Below are 18,021 nucleotides of genomic sequence, written 5' to 3'. Positions count from 1 at the left end.
AAATAGAAGACAATAACTGTATGTGAACACACACATACAAACTTTTAGTATGCTTTGTACTTCCAAAATAAGATTATGATCTCTTAATTGTGGGTTTTGCCCATTCTTCTGAAGACAAAGTGTTCCTTTATTTGTGAAGTGAATGAGATAGACAAGATTATAGCATATGATGATTATTAGTCCGTGCAAGATGAAAAGTATTAGATATTATTGACAGCTAATTAGTTTTCACAGGTATTAGATTATCACGTGTTCAACCAGAAACTACATTAATGACAACTAAGGTCAAAATTCAGAATTACACTTAAGTGCTTAATGACGAAACTTAAACCAATACAGTTAATTTAAGAGTCATTACAATAACATGTTTAAAGTAACATAATCCACGTTCAGTACATTAACATCACGGAACGACTGAATAAAACTTATTCAGTAATGGAAATGGAAATGTTATTCTAGATTCCCTGGCTTTACTGTGTTTCGTAGATTTCTCAATTGCCACTACTCGATTTCTGTTTTTCTATGTTAGTAAAGTTTGTTTCGTGGTATTTTGTTGTCATTCATAGTTGCAGCAGGAAGAAAGGCTTTTCAAGAAAATATCAGGAAAAAAAAAAGGATTATCTTAGTTCCCTGAAGATATCTGCAGAAGTAAAGGAAAAAAAAAAATCAAGTGAGGGAACTATATAAAGGAGGTGCAGGTGCAGGACGAGCAGGAATTAAATTTCCCTGAGATGATACTTTCGGTTGTGGTGGAGGTGGCCTGTAAGAGGAAAAAAGACAGTTAATCATGTGTTTCAACTACATGAAATAATACTACTTCATTACAAGCCCAATGTAACACCATCTGTAACACTGCTGACAATTCTGAAGAGTACATTATATTCTGAGATTATTATTCATCTGATATGCAATGGCTAAAGACAAAAACCAGAGCGTAAAATGGAGTAACTACCACAAAGTAATGCTATTCTATAATCAAAAAACATTGTATGAAGGTTCTGGCTTATATATTTTTAAATATAACAGCACATGAAGTTGAAAAGACAAATTGCAAAACACTCACGAGGTCACTAGCTCCCTGTTTACATAAATAGAGCTGAAATTCCAACTTCCTCAAAACATTACATCCACTCTGAGAATTAAACCTGCTATGACTTCTATACCTGTCCTTAACCTCTCTACCCTTCCTTACCCTCTTCATCTTATTCTAGTATTACTCTACTCCAATAACACACTACCACATTACTTGATGAATATCTGTCTCACGATTTATGTATTCTTCTCTTGATGCACAGCTGGATTTCAATGAACTCTTTATTACATAATAAAGATTATACATGAGGACACTCCCCAGTGTTGCAATTCAATTGTAATTTGAAGGACTTCTGGAGGTGGGAGGGGTAAGATGCATTTTATATACTGCAAAATATCGTAATAAATGCTCCTTCTTTCTGATTTTAAGCCCATCTATTGAGAACTGAAAGATTTTAGTTCTTGTGTTTTTCAGGTCTAGAATTTCCATATAATTCTTTTATTAAAGTTTGTAGTTCTGTGCTGAAATTCTCAATCTTGACTATTAATTTTGTGACATAATTATTACAGTTATTTTAAAGTCTGTGTCTGATAGTGCCACTCACTGGATTGCCCTCTGAGTCTGTTTCTGTGGTCTATTGCTTCTCTTGTTTTAGACACATTGTCTTTTCTTGTGTGTCTGCTTTTGTGATGAGGGGCCAAACATAAAACAAATCATAGAAATAAAGTTGAGGATCTAGTTTACCCTTACTGCTGGGTCCCAACACAAAACCTGGGATGTTTGCCAGGGTACTTCCTCTTTGGCAGGGCTTCAGTTTTAGTCCCCTCAACCCTGTGAATTTGTTGAAAGCTCTCCTCAGTTTCCTAGTCTCTCCGTTCTCATTTTCAGAATAGGTAAATATGTCCAGGACAGTAAAGTGTTCCCCAAAAGATGGAATTATCTCCAGACTGCCTTCTTCTCCTGGGCCCCATACTTCCTCATTTCCTTGGTAGTTCTCTCATGCCTTCAAACACATATTTTATTACACACTGTCTAGCTTTTCTAGCTGTTCCTAATAGGAGGGGCTGGTCTAACCCATCTGGTTTGCCATTGCTGGGTACTTTAAAGGCCCTTGCTTCTGAAACTTACATACACCAGAGGTTGCAGCACCATTTGCTTGTCCTATTCAGACTTCTTTAAGATTTCATTTTGACACTGCACTAATATGACAAAATTTATATCAAAAGATCTTAAAAGCTTCTCTAAAAATTGGATTCGATCTAAACTGTTGATAATAAATACCTTGTGCTAAATTAAATACAAGGGGAAATATTAGACATTAACCCTGGGTTTTATTCTGCTTAAGTAATCTAAGTAAATTCACTTCAGACCTTGATGGGAACTGCTGAGGCTGCTTGGCTGCATAAGTTGGTACTGGAAATCTGTTTGCATATATAGGCTAAAAAAGGAAGAAACAGTTATTACCACAGTGCACTCATAAATTTATTTTCTATACAGTTTATTTTCCATATGAAAGTAATCAATATATTTAAAATTAATGAATAGATTGGGGCACCTAGGTGGCTCAGTCAGTTAAGCATCTAACTCTTGATTTCGGCTCAGACCATGATCTCACAGTTTGTGAGATAGAACCCTGCACTGGACTCTGTGCTGACAGCATGAAGCCTGCTTGGGATTCTCTCTCTCCCTCTCTCTCTGAATCCTCCCATGCACACTATCACTCTCTCTCAAAATAAATTTTAAATAAATAGATAACATTAATAAATAGATGACTTACGATGCTGACATTTAAAAATATTTTGCTTATTCAACATTTTGCCACTGAATGTGGACTACTTAATTCTTTTAAGGTTATTTTTTTTAATTCAATAATACTAAACTATTATAATCTTGGTTTAATCAACTACATTAGTTAAAAGGTAACATGTTTCCTATTTCAATATATTTTAAATAAAAATTTCCAAAAATGTATTGCCAAACATGTATAGTACCTAACTGGTATTGTAAATAGTCCTAATTTACAACGCTTAATTTTGGAATTCATGATATTCTTCCTTGACAAGATAGTTGAAATGAAGTTTTACAATAAAGTGAGAGTCTAAAGCAAATAAGAAAGTAAACAGATAAGCCTCAAATAAGAAAGTAAAAGTAAGAATATTTTTTACACATCACATTTACGTTAGGAAAAGTTAGGGAAGATCAGATGGAATTACTGAATCACCGATAATATGATCCTGACCAAGATGTTGTCTACTAACTGCTGTTATTTTCTAAAGCTCTATGAGTGACAAAATATGCACAGTGTTGGAGAAGACCTTGAACATTCTCTGGGTCCTGCTGTGGAACAGGTGGTCTATTTTTGGCCCCATAAAATGATTTGCTTTTATTGTGAAAATGGAGAAGGGATGCAAGAAAATGTCTCCATCCCTTTCCATTAACCCATAGAAGCAGCACTTTAAAAGGATAGTTCAACTCCACTTCTTGGAATTTATTTGACATATACTTTTACATGTATGCACAGACCTATACAGAAGGATGCTTGATGCTGCATTTTTTTATGGTAACAAGATTGGAAACAACCGGTTTTTAAATCTGTGATAAATCCGTAAGATGGAATGGTATAGATATACAGTTATTAAAAACAATAGGATACAGGCTTATTACTCACCAACAGTAGACTAAAATGTTCTAAGTAGAGAACACCTAAAATGCTGGTTAAAATATTAATAGGTATTTTTTAATGCTTGAATGAATTTCTAGGGAGTAAGAAATATCTTAAAGACCCAAAACAGTAAAAGTATGAAAGAGTCCAGAGGATGTAGCAGCATTCGTCCTATGAATGTCTTCCATCCTTGGTGAACTACATTATATGTTTTCAAATAATACATAGATCTAGAAGACAAAACCTGGAGCCTGAGTTGGATGGAATGCTGAATCTAAGACCTAACATAAAAAGCCTAGGCCCCTGAAGGGCAATGTCCTCACTGGATTAACTCAGTGAAGAAACACCTGTCCCGAAGAACAGTGGGGGAACTGCCTAAATAGATGGTGGTGGTGGTAGAAGGGGAATAAAAGAAAATAATCTCTGTGGGTAATTTGTAACCACATACCCATCCTCACAAGGGTTTGGGGGGCCAGAGTTCATAACACTTGTGCGGCCCAAAATACCAACAAAAATTTTAATTTAGAGAAGCTGAAATTGACCCCAGGCATGTGGCCAAGGGAAATATACACACTCTCTGTAGGAACTCTATAATTCAGGACTGAAATAAAATTTCATATAAAATTCTCCCATATAAAATTCCAGAGAATATGAGTTTACAATCAGTATCACAAAGCACACTAACAAATAAGCCACTGTAAGAATCAGTAGAAATAACAAACCAAGACTGCACACATTAAAATGATCAGATAAAGCACAAAAAGTAGGTATTTTTATATGTTTAAAGAAATGAATCCTTTTAAAAAAAAATGAAGCTACAAGAAACTATCACAAATAAGTGGCAGATCTGAATCTAATTTATGTAACAATGTATCTAAACACAAGCAGACGAGAAAAATGACATGGGGCAAGAGGGAAACTAAATCAGCCCAAAAAAATAGAAGAGGATTTGTGGTGTGGGAAGAAAACAGAAAGAAAAAAAAAAAACAAACAGGAAAATTAAAGATCATAAAGTAATATGGTAGAAAAACTACATTAATAATTGCAATCAGCATAAAGTCTCCAGTTAAAAGACAAATATTTTGGGGGCGCCTGGGTGGCTTAGTTGATTAAGCGTCTGACTTCGGCTCAAGTCATGATCTCACGATTCGTGGGTTCAAGCCCCGCGTTGGGCTCTGTGCTGATGGCTCAGAGCCTGGAGCCTGCTTCCCTCTCCCTCTCCCTCCCCCTCTCCCCCTCTCCCTCTCCCTCTCCCAAAACTAAATAAACATTGGGGCGCCTGGGTGGTTCAGTCAGTTAAGCGTCAGACTTCAGCTCAGGTCACAATCTCACGGTGGGTGAGTTCAAGCCCTGCGTCGGGCTCTGGGCTGATGGCTCAGAGCCTGGAGCCTGCTTCCGATTCTGTGTCTCCCTCTCTCTCTGCCCCTCCCCCGTTCATGCTCTGTCTCTCTCTGTCTCAAAAATAAATAAAGGTTAAAAAAAAAAAAAACTAAATAAACATTAAAAAAAATTTTTAAGACAAATATTTTTAAAAAAATTTTAAATAAAATATTGTGTTTATAAGAGACAACATTAGGACAAAAAAATTACATGTAACGGATATAAGCTAATATGAAACAAAAATAAAAAGCTGATATTGCTGTATTCATATTTCAAAAATGGATTTGAAAAGAGAGATGATCTTTCCCAATTTCATAAATAAGGACTCTGACTACCAACAGCTGAAAACCTTTAAAAACAGCTATCAGGAACTGCTTTAAGTACTTCTCACAATCAACATGAAAGATGTCACTGGAAGAACATGGAGAAATATTTAAATATGCCAGGGAGGGGCGGCTGGGTGGCTCAGTTGGTTAAGCATCCGACTTCAGCTCAGGTCATGATCTTGTGGTTCGTGGGTTCAAGCCCCACATTGGACTCTGTGCTGATAGCTCAGAACCTGGAGCCTGTTTCAGATTCTGCCTCCTCCTCTCTCTCTGCCTCCTCCCTGTTCCCTCTCTCTGAAAAAATAAATAAACATCAAAAAAACAAAAGGTTTTTTTAATATGCCAAGGAAACTGAAAGCTTTCCCACCAAGATCAGGAATATAAGGATGCTTGCTTTTACCACTGCTATTCAACATAGTACTGGAAGATCTAGCCAGAGCAACTGGACAAGAAAATTATGGAAATAAAAGACATCCAAGTCAGAAAGAAGTAAAACTACCTCTATTCACAAATAACATGATCCTATGTAACAGAAAATCCCAAAGGGTCCACAAGAAAGCTACTAAAGCTAATAAATGAATTCAGCAGAGATACAGGAAGTAACATGAACATGCAAAATCAGCAATGAAAAATCCAAAAAGGAAATTAAGAAAGCAGTTCCATTTACAATAGCATCCAAAAGAATAAAACACCTAATAATAAACTTAACCAAGAAGGTTGAAGACTTGTATAGTGAAAATTACAAAACACTGCTGAAAGTAATTAAAGTAGACCTAAGTAAATGCAAAGACAACTGGTGTTCATGGGTTCAAAGTCTCAACACTGTCAAGATATGTCAATACAACCCAAAGTGATCTACAGATCCAACACAACACCTATCAAAATTCTGCCTTTTTTGCAGAAATGGAAAAGTACATTCCCAAATCATATGGAATCAAAGGGGCCTTAAGTAACAAAAAATCTTGAAAAAGAAGAAAAAAGTTGCTGGACTCACAATTTGCAATTTCAAAACTCATTATAGCTCTACAATAATTAAATCATGTAGAATTGCCATAATGATGGAAATATGGTCCAAATGAATAGAACTGAGAGTATAGAAAGAAACCTATACATCTATGGCCAACTGCTTTTCCACAAGGTGCTAAATCTACTCAATGAAGAAAGAATAGTCTCTTCAACAAATAGGGCCAAGACAAATAGATTTCTACATGCAAAAGAATGACATTGAACCCTACTTCATATCATATACAAAAATTACTCAAACTGGATCAAAGACCTAATAATAAGAACAAATATCATAAGCCTCTTAAAACATACAAGTAAATATTCATGACCTTGGATTTGACAATAGATTGTTAGATATGACATCAAAACACGAGCAATAAAGGGAAAAAAAGATAAATTGCACTTCATAAAAATTAAAATCTTTTGTGCACCAAAGGATATTATCAACAAAGTGAGAAGACAGAATGGAAGAAAATATCTGCAAATCATATATCTGGTAAAGTGTTAACATCCAGAAGTTCAAAACATTTGAAGTAATATCATATATTTTTTAGGGATATATGCATATGAAAAAAAAGGATATTATCCTAGTATTCCCTAAAACACTCAGAGGAACAGTGTTTACTGTTCCATTACTGAGACAATTAGGCCTATTGCAGAAGCTCAGCACTAGGTCTTTGGCCACATGCCCTAGGGAAGCCAGGCATTAAAAACAGAAAGATAGCAGACACAGAAAAACACAGTGACAGTATAGATCCCATGTCATTTCCCAATCTTGATTTCAGGACAAAGCATTCCTAATGTCTACGTATCTTCTCCCGACTTCTCTGAGCCAGGGACCCTACCCAGAGACCACACTCTTAAATTATAAAGAAATCATCAATGCTTATTTCTATATCCATGTAACAATAATTTTTTTTCATTTTTAGCAATGTGATACCATAATAAATTTTGTTTGTTTGTCTGAAACTTACAGCTTCTCTGGGAGGAGTCACTGAAGAAACAGGTCGAGGAACACTCGCTGGCTGTCTAGAAGCTTTCGCTTGATTTTTGCCATCTGATCTGAAAGAGACAATTACTTTTCAGCCAAGGTAAGATTGGAACATTTCTACATGATATGTAGAAAATGACATTGCATTTTTTCAAATATAGAATAATGATGTCTGCAGTGGTGGTAATGATGATCATGATGATAATTAAAACTTTTATGGCACTTTTAACCGCTTTCACGTATTTTCAATCCTTACAGCACTGGAAAGTTTTGTTAATTCCACTTTACAATTAAATAAACTAAAATTCTAAGAAACTATAAAATTTGGCCAACTAGGCCAGTGTTTCCAAACTTTTCTCTTCAAGCGTTCCTAAAAGCAAAAAGCAAATGCATATTCTTAGGCTGAATACACAAAACGTTAAGTAGTCACTCTAAAAATTAGGAAGTCCAAGAGGAGCAAACAAGCTGGTTGGAAAGATACCAATTAAATTTTAGACATGCTGAGGTAACAGCAAGTCAGCTCAACAGAGATGCATAGGAGAGAGCTATGATTATGGAACTAAAATTTCAGAGATGCAGACTGGAGAATTATCTATGGATTGGTCAGTTTGAGTGTGGCAGGAAGTAAGAGAAAGAAAGAATAGGAGATAAATCTGTTTTAGAATACGTTAAAAATTAAAACTCACATCAGAGTACTCTATCAAAATATATTAAATAAGAAATCATCATGATAAACTATTTTTATTATAATAAAAACTCATTTTTAAATAATTACATTATGCTAACAATGGACTATGGATTTTGTTAATAATCTCCCATTTAATCCTCATATCAACCCTAAGAGACAGGTAATATTATCCCTATTTCAGAGGAAATAAACCAAAGTTCAGAGAGCTTTATTTATTATTCCAGTTCACAATTCTAGCATATGACAAGCTAGATCTTAGATCTGATTACAAGGCCAGTATGCTATATGTTATATTCGAGCACGCTAGTATGTTCTATTCGAAAGCCAACATGTTAGAAGTGATAGTTGAGAGACAGTCGTGCAGGAGTCCAACACATAGACCAGAAATGTCAGGTGTCTGAATTATAATAGCCCTTCCTTCCATCAAAACTAATTTCTTAAAAACTTATGATTCACAAAATAGGAGTGCATGGTGATGCAGTCGGTTAAGCAACCGACTTTGGTTCACGTCATGATCTCACTGTTTGTGAGTCCGAGCCCCACGTCGGGCTCTGTACCGACAGCTCAGAGCCTGGAGCCTGCTTCAGATTCTATGTCTCCCTCTCTCTCTGCCCCTACCCCACTTATGCTCGCTCTCTCTTTCTCTCTCTCTCTCTCTCTCTCAAAAATAAACATTTAAAAAAAATTATAATTCACAAAGTATGTTTTCAGTATTAAATATTCTTCCTTTATGATAACTGATACTTGAAATATACATGGAAAAAAATTTTTGACATTTACATTTTTTATCTTTCACCCATATTTTAACATCTAATTAAGAAGCTCAAGTCACAAGCTATAGCCCCAAATGATACTTACCCGACTATCAGAAATCAATGTCAAACAAATGAAGCCTAAGGGCCATTTTCAGTAGCATACAGGCTGGTCATTATAATCTTTTCCCTCACCATTATAAGAGGTGGCTGAATCACCACTATCCTTTAACCTCTGCTAATTATGTCAAAAAAATAGAAAGAACCCTTAGAACTCTATTTTTAAACCAACCTCTATGATATGACTGTCATCATTAATAATTACTTTAAATTCTCTATTATGAATTTAAAAGAAAAAAATTTAAGTACTCATATGTTTGTGATCTCTTCTTTCTGAAGTAGCTTTTCCAGAGTTGATCTCTTTTGATGAAGACAAAAGCAGCAAACACAATAAGGGGAACAATTACAAAGAAGAATACCAGAAGTCCATCTCTCAATGCAGTACTCTTTTCTAGAGAAAAGAATTTTATATTAATGATCATTAAATTAGAAGTTAACACATATTAACTAAAACATACTAGGTGATTATAAATGTTTTACATTAATTTTCACATTGTTCAAAAGTCAAACTGACAGAAACAATTCATTGAGAAGTCTTGCTTATACCTCTTCCCTAACTACTTCATCTTTGCCTTTCCATTAGATAACCACTTTCATTGGTTTCTTACAGTATTCCTTCATGCAAACATAAGCAAAAATAAAGTATGCTTTTATTGCCAACCCTTTCTTACACAAAAGGTAGCATATCATAAACACTATGGAGCACATCCATTTTTTTTTTTTTTTTTTGCTTCTATGTACATCTTCCCAAACCATACAGAGGACCACCTCATTTTCTATACAGCTATACAAAACTCCATTACAAGGATGTCCTACAGTTTATCTAGCCAGTGCCCTACCAATACTTTTATTTTTCCTATCTTTTGCTATTCTAAAAAAAATGCTATAATAAATAACCTTGTACATATATCATATCATATTGATACAGCCATATGTATAGAATAATTTTGCAGAAGTAGAATTGCTGTATCAGAGAGTAAAGGCATTCATCATTTTTTAAGGCACTGTTAAACTGTCCGCCACAGCGGTGGTTACAATTTAGCATGCCAGCTAGCAATATATAAGAATTCCTCATTGTATCACCCATAGAGTCAACCTTCTGCATTTTTGCCAACCTGTTAGGTGAAAAATTGTACCTTATATAATTTTAATTTACATTTTTTTTTATATTATGAGGAAAACAACTGTTCACGTGTAAGGAAATACTGTATTTCTTTTTCTGTCCAATCTATTTTTCTATTGGACTATTGTTTTTTTTCTTCTCAGTTTCTAAAGGTTCTTTATACATTAGGAAACTAGCTTTGTCTGTGATATGAGTTGGAAATATTTTTCCTATTTTATCATTTGTCTTAGGATCCAATGCTTTTCTCTATGCATACATTTATTGTTTTTAGGTATTTAATTTTATCAACATTATTTTTTCTGGTTTCTAGGTTGTAAGTCTTATTATAAATCTTAAAAATTCATTAATTCATATTAATTTGATATATATGCCATGTTCATTAGGAAAAGAAAAAATATACTAAATATAAACAGCAGTGGTAAACTATAAAGTTGTCTATAAAATATTAAGTTTATAAAAGTACCAAAACTTTCTGTTAAAGCTTGTATGAAACTACATGAAATAGAATTCAACCCAATTAAAAATAAGAATATAAAAAATTAAAGTCAGTTTGATGTCTCATTTCATACTTACTAATGAGTAGACAGAATTTAAATTAAAGCAACCAACACTGACAAGGTTATATTGAAACTGATACCTTCATACTATCAGTGACATTAACGTAAATTCATTTGGAATTGTGGTCAAGAACCATAAAAAGGATTCTACCTTCAACCTAATAAGCTCATTACTGGCAATCTATCCTTCAACTGGAAAAAATGCATAAGTATTAGTATGTTATCAGTGCATATCAAAAACTTAGAAACCTAATGTCAAATAACTAGAAAACAGCTAAGTCAAGTTATAGCACACCCACTCAATGGAATGATAAAGAGCCACTGAAGTCCATAGTTCCAACTTTCCACTTCTAGTCAAGATGGAATAACAGGGACCAGATTTATCCTGTGAGCTAAAATAACCAGAAAACCAGGCAAAATACATTAAGCAACAGTTTTCAAGACATTGGGCACATCAGGTAACAAAGAAAAGTGATCCCTGAGAGAAAACAAATAAGGTGAGCTTTGCTGCTCAGGGAAAGCTAACAGATCATAATGACAGTGAGGGAAGCTCAGTGGTCTCCTTGAATTGAGGAGATGGAGCTGGTTGTCTGAGGAAGCCAAGGCAGCTAGAGTTCATGGAGCAAAGTACTGGACAGCAGAGCTACACAGACAGAACTTAAAAGATCTGCAAAGGGCCCCTCTCAAATATTTAGTTGAGTACTGATCAATGTATGCATGTAAAGAAAACACCTGAAGCCAGAGAAAGAATCCTCTAAAAGGATCAGTGGGAACAAACCACACAGGTCACATAGAATGAGGAAGAGTGCCTCTTCCTACCATTCACAGTAGAAAACTTCATCATCAATGTGGCACTGAGTGGAATAAACAGAAGGCTTTTTGCCTCAGTAATGGGACAAAATTAGCCCTAGACTAATTGCTGTTCAAGTCCTGCTTAATAGAGCTTAAAAGCAAGACCCAGAAGGATCAAACTATGTCCAAGTAACATCAGCACTCAAGAACAAAGTTCATCAATAGAAATCCCAAAATACCTAGTATCCAACAAGGCAAAATTCACAGTTACTGGCATCTAGTTAAAAAAAAAAAAAAAAAAAAAAAAAAAAAAAATTACTGGGCATGCAAAGAAGAAACATATGACTCAAAATGAGGAGAAAAATCAAGAAAATGATACAGATGATAGAATTAGTAGACAAAAACACTGTAAGTTATTATAATTGTATTACAACTATATGTTCAAGAAGCTAAAAATTGAACACGCTACGTAGAGATATGAAACTAATGAAAAAAACTAGAACTTATAGAAATAAAAACCACAATGTCTATGATAAAAACACACTGGATGGAATTAATGGCAGATAAAACATCAGAGAATAAGAGTGAATTTGAAGAATAACAATAGACTATTTGAAATTAAATACAGAGAATAAGGAATTTAAAAAAAAATCAAGGCAAAACAGTGAAATGTTAAAGAACTCCAAGTAGCCAAATATACATGCAACTGGAGTCCTGAAGAACGGGAAGAAGAAAGACAGAAAAAAATATCTGAAGAAATAATGACCACAATCTTTCCAAATTTGAAGGAAACTATAAAAGCACAAATCCAAAAATTCCAACAAATCCCAAACACACCAAGGCACATTATAACCAAATACTAAAAACCAGAGATAAAGAGAAAATCTTACAAGCAACCAGACAGTGAAAAAGACACCTAAAAAAACAAAAGACCAAAAAAGAAAAGATGATGGCCAATTTCTCAGGAAAAGCAATGCCGAAAGACAATGGAGAAACATCTTTGAAGAAGTAGAAGAGGGAGGGAAAAACTGCCACCCTTTCATAATATAAAGTTAATAAATGTAAGTTAATAATAACTTTACCCAGTTATTATTCAAGAAAGAAAGCAAAATAAAAACTTTTTAAGATACACAAATGCTAAAAGTATTTGTCACTGGTAGAGCTGCATTACAAGAAATGTGAAAAGAAGTCCTTCAAGCAAAAATTGAATGATACCAGATGGAAATATAATTTTCAGAAATGAAGACCACCAGAAATGGTAATTATGTGGGTAAATATAAAGACCTTTTCTATCATTTAAACCTCCTTAAAAGATAACCAACTGTTTAGAGCAGAAATAATAACAATGTATGGTAGGGTTTATAACATATACAAAATATGATGGCAATAGCACGAAAGCCAGGAGGAGAGAAAGGGAAGCAACGGAGTGAAGTGGAAAGTATCACATGAAGCAGGACTGTGATAGAAAAATAGCAATATGATAGATTTAAACCCAAACATCAATAATAAAATTAAATGTAAGTGGTCAATGGGGCGCCTGGGTGGCTCATTCGGTTAAACGTCCAACTTCAGCTCAGGTCATGATCTCATGATCTGTGGGTTCAAGCCCCGTGTTAGGGCTCTGTGCTAAGCTGCTCGGAGCCTGGAGCCTGCTTCAAATTCTGTATTTCCCTCTCTCTCTGCCCCTCCCCGCTCACACTGTCTCTCTCTCTCTCTCTCTCTCTCTCTCTCAAAAATAAATAGCATTAAAAAAATCTTTTTAATTAAAAAAAATAATAAATGTAAGTGGTCAAAACAACTCAATTGAAATGCAAAGATTGGCAGACTGACAAAAAAAAAGCAAAACCAAACTATATCCTGCCTACTAGAAACCCACTTTAAATACAAAGACACAAGTAGATTGAAAATAGAATGAGAAAGGATTTCCCATGCTGATTAATCAAAAGAAATCTGGAGTAGCTATATTAATTTCTAATTGCAAAGCACTGAATATTAACAGGTATAAGGAGAGCTACTTCATAATGATAAAGGGATCAGTTTGTCAACAGAACAGAGCTTCACATTACATGGAACAAAAACTGACAGAACTTCCATGACAAACAGGCAGATTCACAGTTATAACAATACCAGAGATTTCAATATTCCTCTCTCAAAATTGACAGAACAGGTATACAGAAATCGGTAAGGAGATACAAAATTTAAACATCTGTCAACTAACATGAACTAATTATTTATAAAACACTCTAACCAATGATAGCAGAATGTACATTCTTTTCAAGTGTATATAAACTAATTATTAAGATAAACCACAATCTGGAACATAAAACAAGTTTTGGAAAATATACAAGTATTTGAGTCATATAAACTATGTTCCTGACTACGGTGTAATAAATGGAAAATCAATAACACTAAGGTATCTAAAAATCCCTCAGATACTTCAAAGCAAAGCATTTTTTAATAACTCATGAGTCAAAGAAAAAAAATAAAAATACATTAGAAGTTAGGTTGAGATGAATTAAAACAAAGGCACAACATATCAAAATTAGTGGGATACAAAAAAAAAAAAAACCAGTTCTTAGAGGAAAACTGATAGCACTACAACACCTATATTAGAAAAGAAAAAAGGTTTTGGGGTGCCTGGGTGGCTCAGTTGGTTAAGCGTCCAACTTTGGCTCAAGTCAGGACCTCAGGGTTTGTGAGTTAGAGCCCCGCATCAGGCTCTCTCTGCTGTCAGTGCAAAGCCCTCTTCGGATCCTCTGTCTCCCTCTCTCTGCCCCTCCCCCGCTCTCTCACAGGAGCACTGTCTCTATGTCTCTCTCAAAAATAAATGAACACTAAAAAAAAAAAGCAAAGCAAAAAGGTCTCAAATCAATTACCTCATCTTTTACCTTAAGAAACTAGAAAAAGAACCACAAATGAAACCCAAAGTAAGCAGACCAAGAGAAAATATTTACAAAGGATATATGTCAGAAAGGACTTGTATCCAGAATAAGGAACTCAAGAAGACAACCTAACTAAAAACCGGACAAAAAGATTTGAACAGACACTTCACCAAAGAAGATATGTGGATGGCAAATAAGTGAACAAAAAAAATGTTCATCATTAGTAATCAGAGAAATTCTATTACACTAGAAGGCTAAAATTAGCCATCTGCTAGAAGGGCTAAAATTAAAAAGACTGACCACACCAAGTGTTGAAGAGGACGTGGAGAAATTAGAGCCCTCCCATGCAGCTGGGGAGAATATAAAGTGGTACAACCACTTGGGGAAACAGTTTGGCGATTCCTTAAAATGCTAAACATAAGCACACTCTATGAACAACCATTCTACTTTGTAATTACCCAAGAGAAAGCAAGCATATATTCTCACTAGGAAGACACTGGTGAACAAGGAGCTCATTCATAGTCTATCAGCGGAAAAAAAAATTAGTAACTAATTACTATAGAATGTGATAGTGCTTACAATAAAAGGAGAACAAATAAAGAGAGCACATTTATTCAGATTTACACAGTCAGGAGAAACTTTCTAGAGAAAGTAAGGTATAAACTGAAGTATGAGTAGCAATTAACCAAGTTTCTACAATGTGACTATAATACTGTATGAAGACCAGAGGTAAAAGAGTAGCCTGTTAAAGGAAACAAAAGAAGTTACAATGTCTTTTTTTTTCCTTTTAGAGAGAGAGAGAACACGTGCGAGACTGGGGGAGAGGGGCAAGGAAAGGAAAGAGAGAACTTTTTTTTAAATATTTACTTATTTTGAGAGGATCGGGAGGGCTGGAGAGAGAGAGAGAAAGAAAGAAAATCTCAAGCAGGCTCTGAGTTGTCAGCACGGAGCCCAATGCAGGGCTCAATCCTACAACCCTGGAATCATGACCTGAGCCAAAATTAAGAGTCAGACACTCAACCATTCAACCCTCAACCAACTGAGCCACCCAGCCACCACAAGAAGTTTACCATGTCTTAAGCAGAGTGAAAGGAGGGAAGAAAGTTAAGCTAGAGGCAAATCATGCAAAGCATTTAAGCCAGGTTAAGGATTTCTGGACCTCATTCTAATAGCAATGTAGAAGCACTGAATTTATTTAAGTTTATTTATTTATTTTGAAAGAAAGAAAGACACAAGCAGGGGAGGGTCAGAGAGAGAGGGAGAGAGAATCCCAAGCAGGCCCTGCACTGTCAGCACAGAGCCCACGTGAGGCTCAAACTCAACCTGAGCCGAAACCAAGAGTCGGATGCATAACCGACTGAGCCGCTCAGGCACTCCAAGAAGCACTGAATTTAAAGCACGACACAGACATAATCAAAACTGAATTCTTGACGAAAAACACTAAAATTCTGTAATGTAATGGAATATTTCAGTTATCAAAAAGTATGACAGGGTGTCTGGGTGGCTCAGTAGGTTGAGCATCCAACTCTTGATTTTGGCTCAGGTCATGATCCCAGGGCGTGGGATCGAGCCCCACATGAGGCTCCACACTGAGCATGGAGCCTGCTTAGGATTTTCTCTCTCTCTCTCTCTCTCTCTCTCTCTATCTAGATCTCTCTCTCTCTCTCTCTCTCAAAAAAAAAATAAATTAATTAAATTACATTAAAAAAAGAATACAATCTTGCCATTTGCAATGACGTGGATGGAGCTAGAATGTATTATGCTAAGCGAAATGGAGAAAGACAAATACCATATGATTCCACTCATTTGTGGAGTTTAACCAACAAAACAGATGAACTTATGGGAAGGAAAAAAAAGAGACAGAGACAAACCATAAGAGACTTTTAAGGTGGGTGGGGAATGGGTTAAATGGGTGATGAGTATTAAGGAGGGCACTTGTTTTTGTTTTCTTTTGTGTTTAGAGAAAAAGAGAGGGCACAAGTGGGGGAGAGGGGCAGAGGGAGAGACAGAAGAGAATCCCAAGTAGGTTCCACACTCAGCACAGAGCCCAACACAGGGCTTGATCCCACAACCCTGGGATCATGATTTGGGCCTAAATCAAGAGTCAGACAGTCAACTGACTAAGCCACCCAGGTCCCCAAAGGAGGGCACTTGTTATGATGAGCACTGGGTGTTATATGTACGTGATGAATCACTAAATCCTACTCGTAAAACCAATATTACACTCTATGCTAACTACCTAGAATTTAAATAAAAATTGGAAGGGAAAAAAAGAGTACACTTACCTTAATAGACACTGAGTGATGGACAGAATTGTTAAATCATTATATTGTACAGCTGACACTAATATAACATTGTATGTTAATTATACTTGAATTTTAAAAAATAAATATAAATTATAAAATAAACAGCTGAAAAATAAAATAAAATAAAATTCTGTAAAGTAGTATGAAACATGGATTACAGGAAGCAAGATGGGGAAGAGGGAGCCTCGTTAAGAGGCTATCCTGTAAGTTCAGACAAGAAATTGAAGGTAATGAATAGGGATTTAAAAAAAAACGGAAACATTCATGAGAAATTTAGGAGGCAGAATCAACATATTTAATGTATAACCAATGTGGGAAATAAGGGAAAGGTACAAGGATGCCCACTTTCTGACATGGGCTACTGGACAATCACACTAATTTTCTTCTATATACTTGCCATTGTATGTAGGTCCGCTGTCCACACTTCCTCCATATCCTTTAGTCTCACAATTTGGGGGAGCCCAGCCATTATCACAGTGACAATTCTTATTGCTATTACATACCTTCAAAACAATAAAAAAAAATAAAAAAAAAAAACCACTTTGGTTAATTGTGAATATCGTGAATTGGTTAATTGTGAATATCTACATCATAAACTCAAGAATGGAAACCAAGAAAAAGGATGAAATTCATGCAAATCCACAGGCACTCACTCTTTTTAAGAATGAAAAATTTGTCAGGTATCTAAATTCCCCAATATCTAAAAACCTAAAAATCTTGGGAAGTCTCACCTAACCCTCACTGAGAAGTCTCATGATTCAGCACTAGTTTCATGAACAAACCAGAAGAGAGTGTTACCTACCCCATGTCCATGACACTTTTTCTGAATATCACAGTCATAATTCAAAACAGAAGCATTTACACACTGGAAGTTTCTACAGATCTGGACAAAAAAAAAAAAAAAAGAAGAAGAAGAAGAAGTAATGAATAAGGAAAAGAAGAACACATTAATCAAGTGCCCAGAAAAGAAGAGCTAGGCACACACTATTTCACGGTGACTTTTTTTAAACTTTCAAGGAATAGCTAACTTTCATATTATATATTTGAAAATGTAAAAAAGTAAGTGAAATTAACATAGAATTAACAATCAGAAAAGAGAAGGATGACACAAAGGCCAAAAACAACAATAAAATTATAATCCATCCTTCCATACAAATATAAATGCAAAAAGCCCAAGTAAAATATTCACAAATGGACTTTTCCAAATCAAAAGTAACCAGATAGAGTTGATACCACTCTTATAAAAAAGGCTCAATGATAGGAAATCTATTACCATAATACCTCAGATAAACTGTCATTAGTACAAGATATCAAAACAGTATTTCACAAAGTTTAAAACACAATTAAATTTTTAAAATTCTTCCAAAACAAGAATAAAAGTATACTTTGTTGATAAGACAAAAC

General features: G+C 35.0%; 1 protein-coding gene across 2 annotated transcripts in view; it reads right to left on the bottom strand.

Annotated features, from left to right (window-relative positions):
* Window positions 1-548: 548 nt before the first annotated feature.
* Window positions 549-18,021, bottom strand: part of ADAM9 (ADAM metallopeptidase domain 9) — a 144,535-nt gene continuing 127,062 nt past the window's right edge. Inside the window, exons 17-22 of one of the 2 annotated variants that reach the window (XM_049632414.1) lie at window positions 17,420-17,500; window positions 17,015-17,120; window positions 9,207-9,348; window positions 7,381-7,468; window positions 2,404-2,471; window positions 549-760 (exon numbers count right to left, since the gene is read on the bottom strand). In XM_049632414.1, the coding sequence (XP_049488371.1) occupies window positions 667-760; window positions 2,404-2,471; window positions 7,381-7,468; window positions 9,207-9,348; window positions 17,015-17,120; window positions 17,420-17,500 (579 nt within the window). In that variant the 3' untranslated portion in view covers window positions 549-666. Of the gene's footprint in view, window positions 761-2,403; window positions 2,472-7,380; window positions 7,469-9,206; window positions 9,349-17,014; window positions 17,121-17,417; window positions 17,501-18,021 lie in introns of those variants that run through there. The other variant, XM_049632415.1, reaches the window with a different exon arrangement.

Source organism: Panthera uncia, chromosome B1 (genome assembly GCF_023721935.1).
Source record: "Panthera uncia isolate 11264 chromosome B1, Puncia_PCG_1.0, whole genome shotgun sequence".
Taxonomy (NCBI): domain Eukaryota; kingdom Metazoa; phylum Chordata; class Mammalia; order Carnivora; family Felidae; genus Panthera; species Panthera uncia.
The sequence above is the reverse complement of the archived record's forward strand: the minus strand, read 5'-3'. Positions and strand labels throughout refer to the sequence as shown.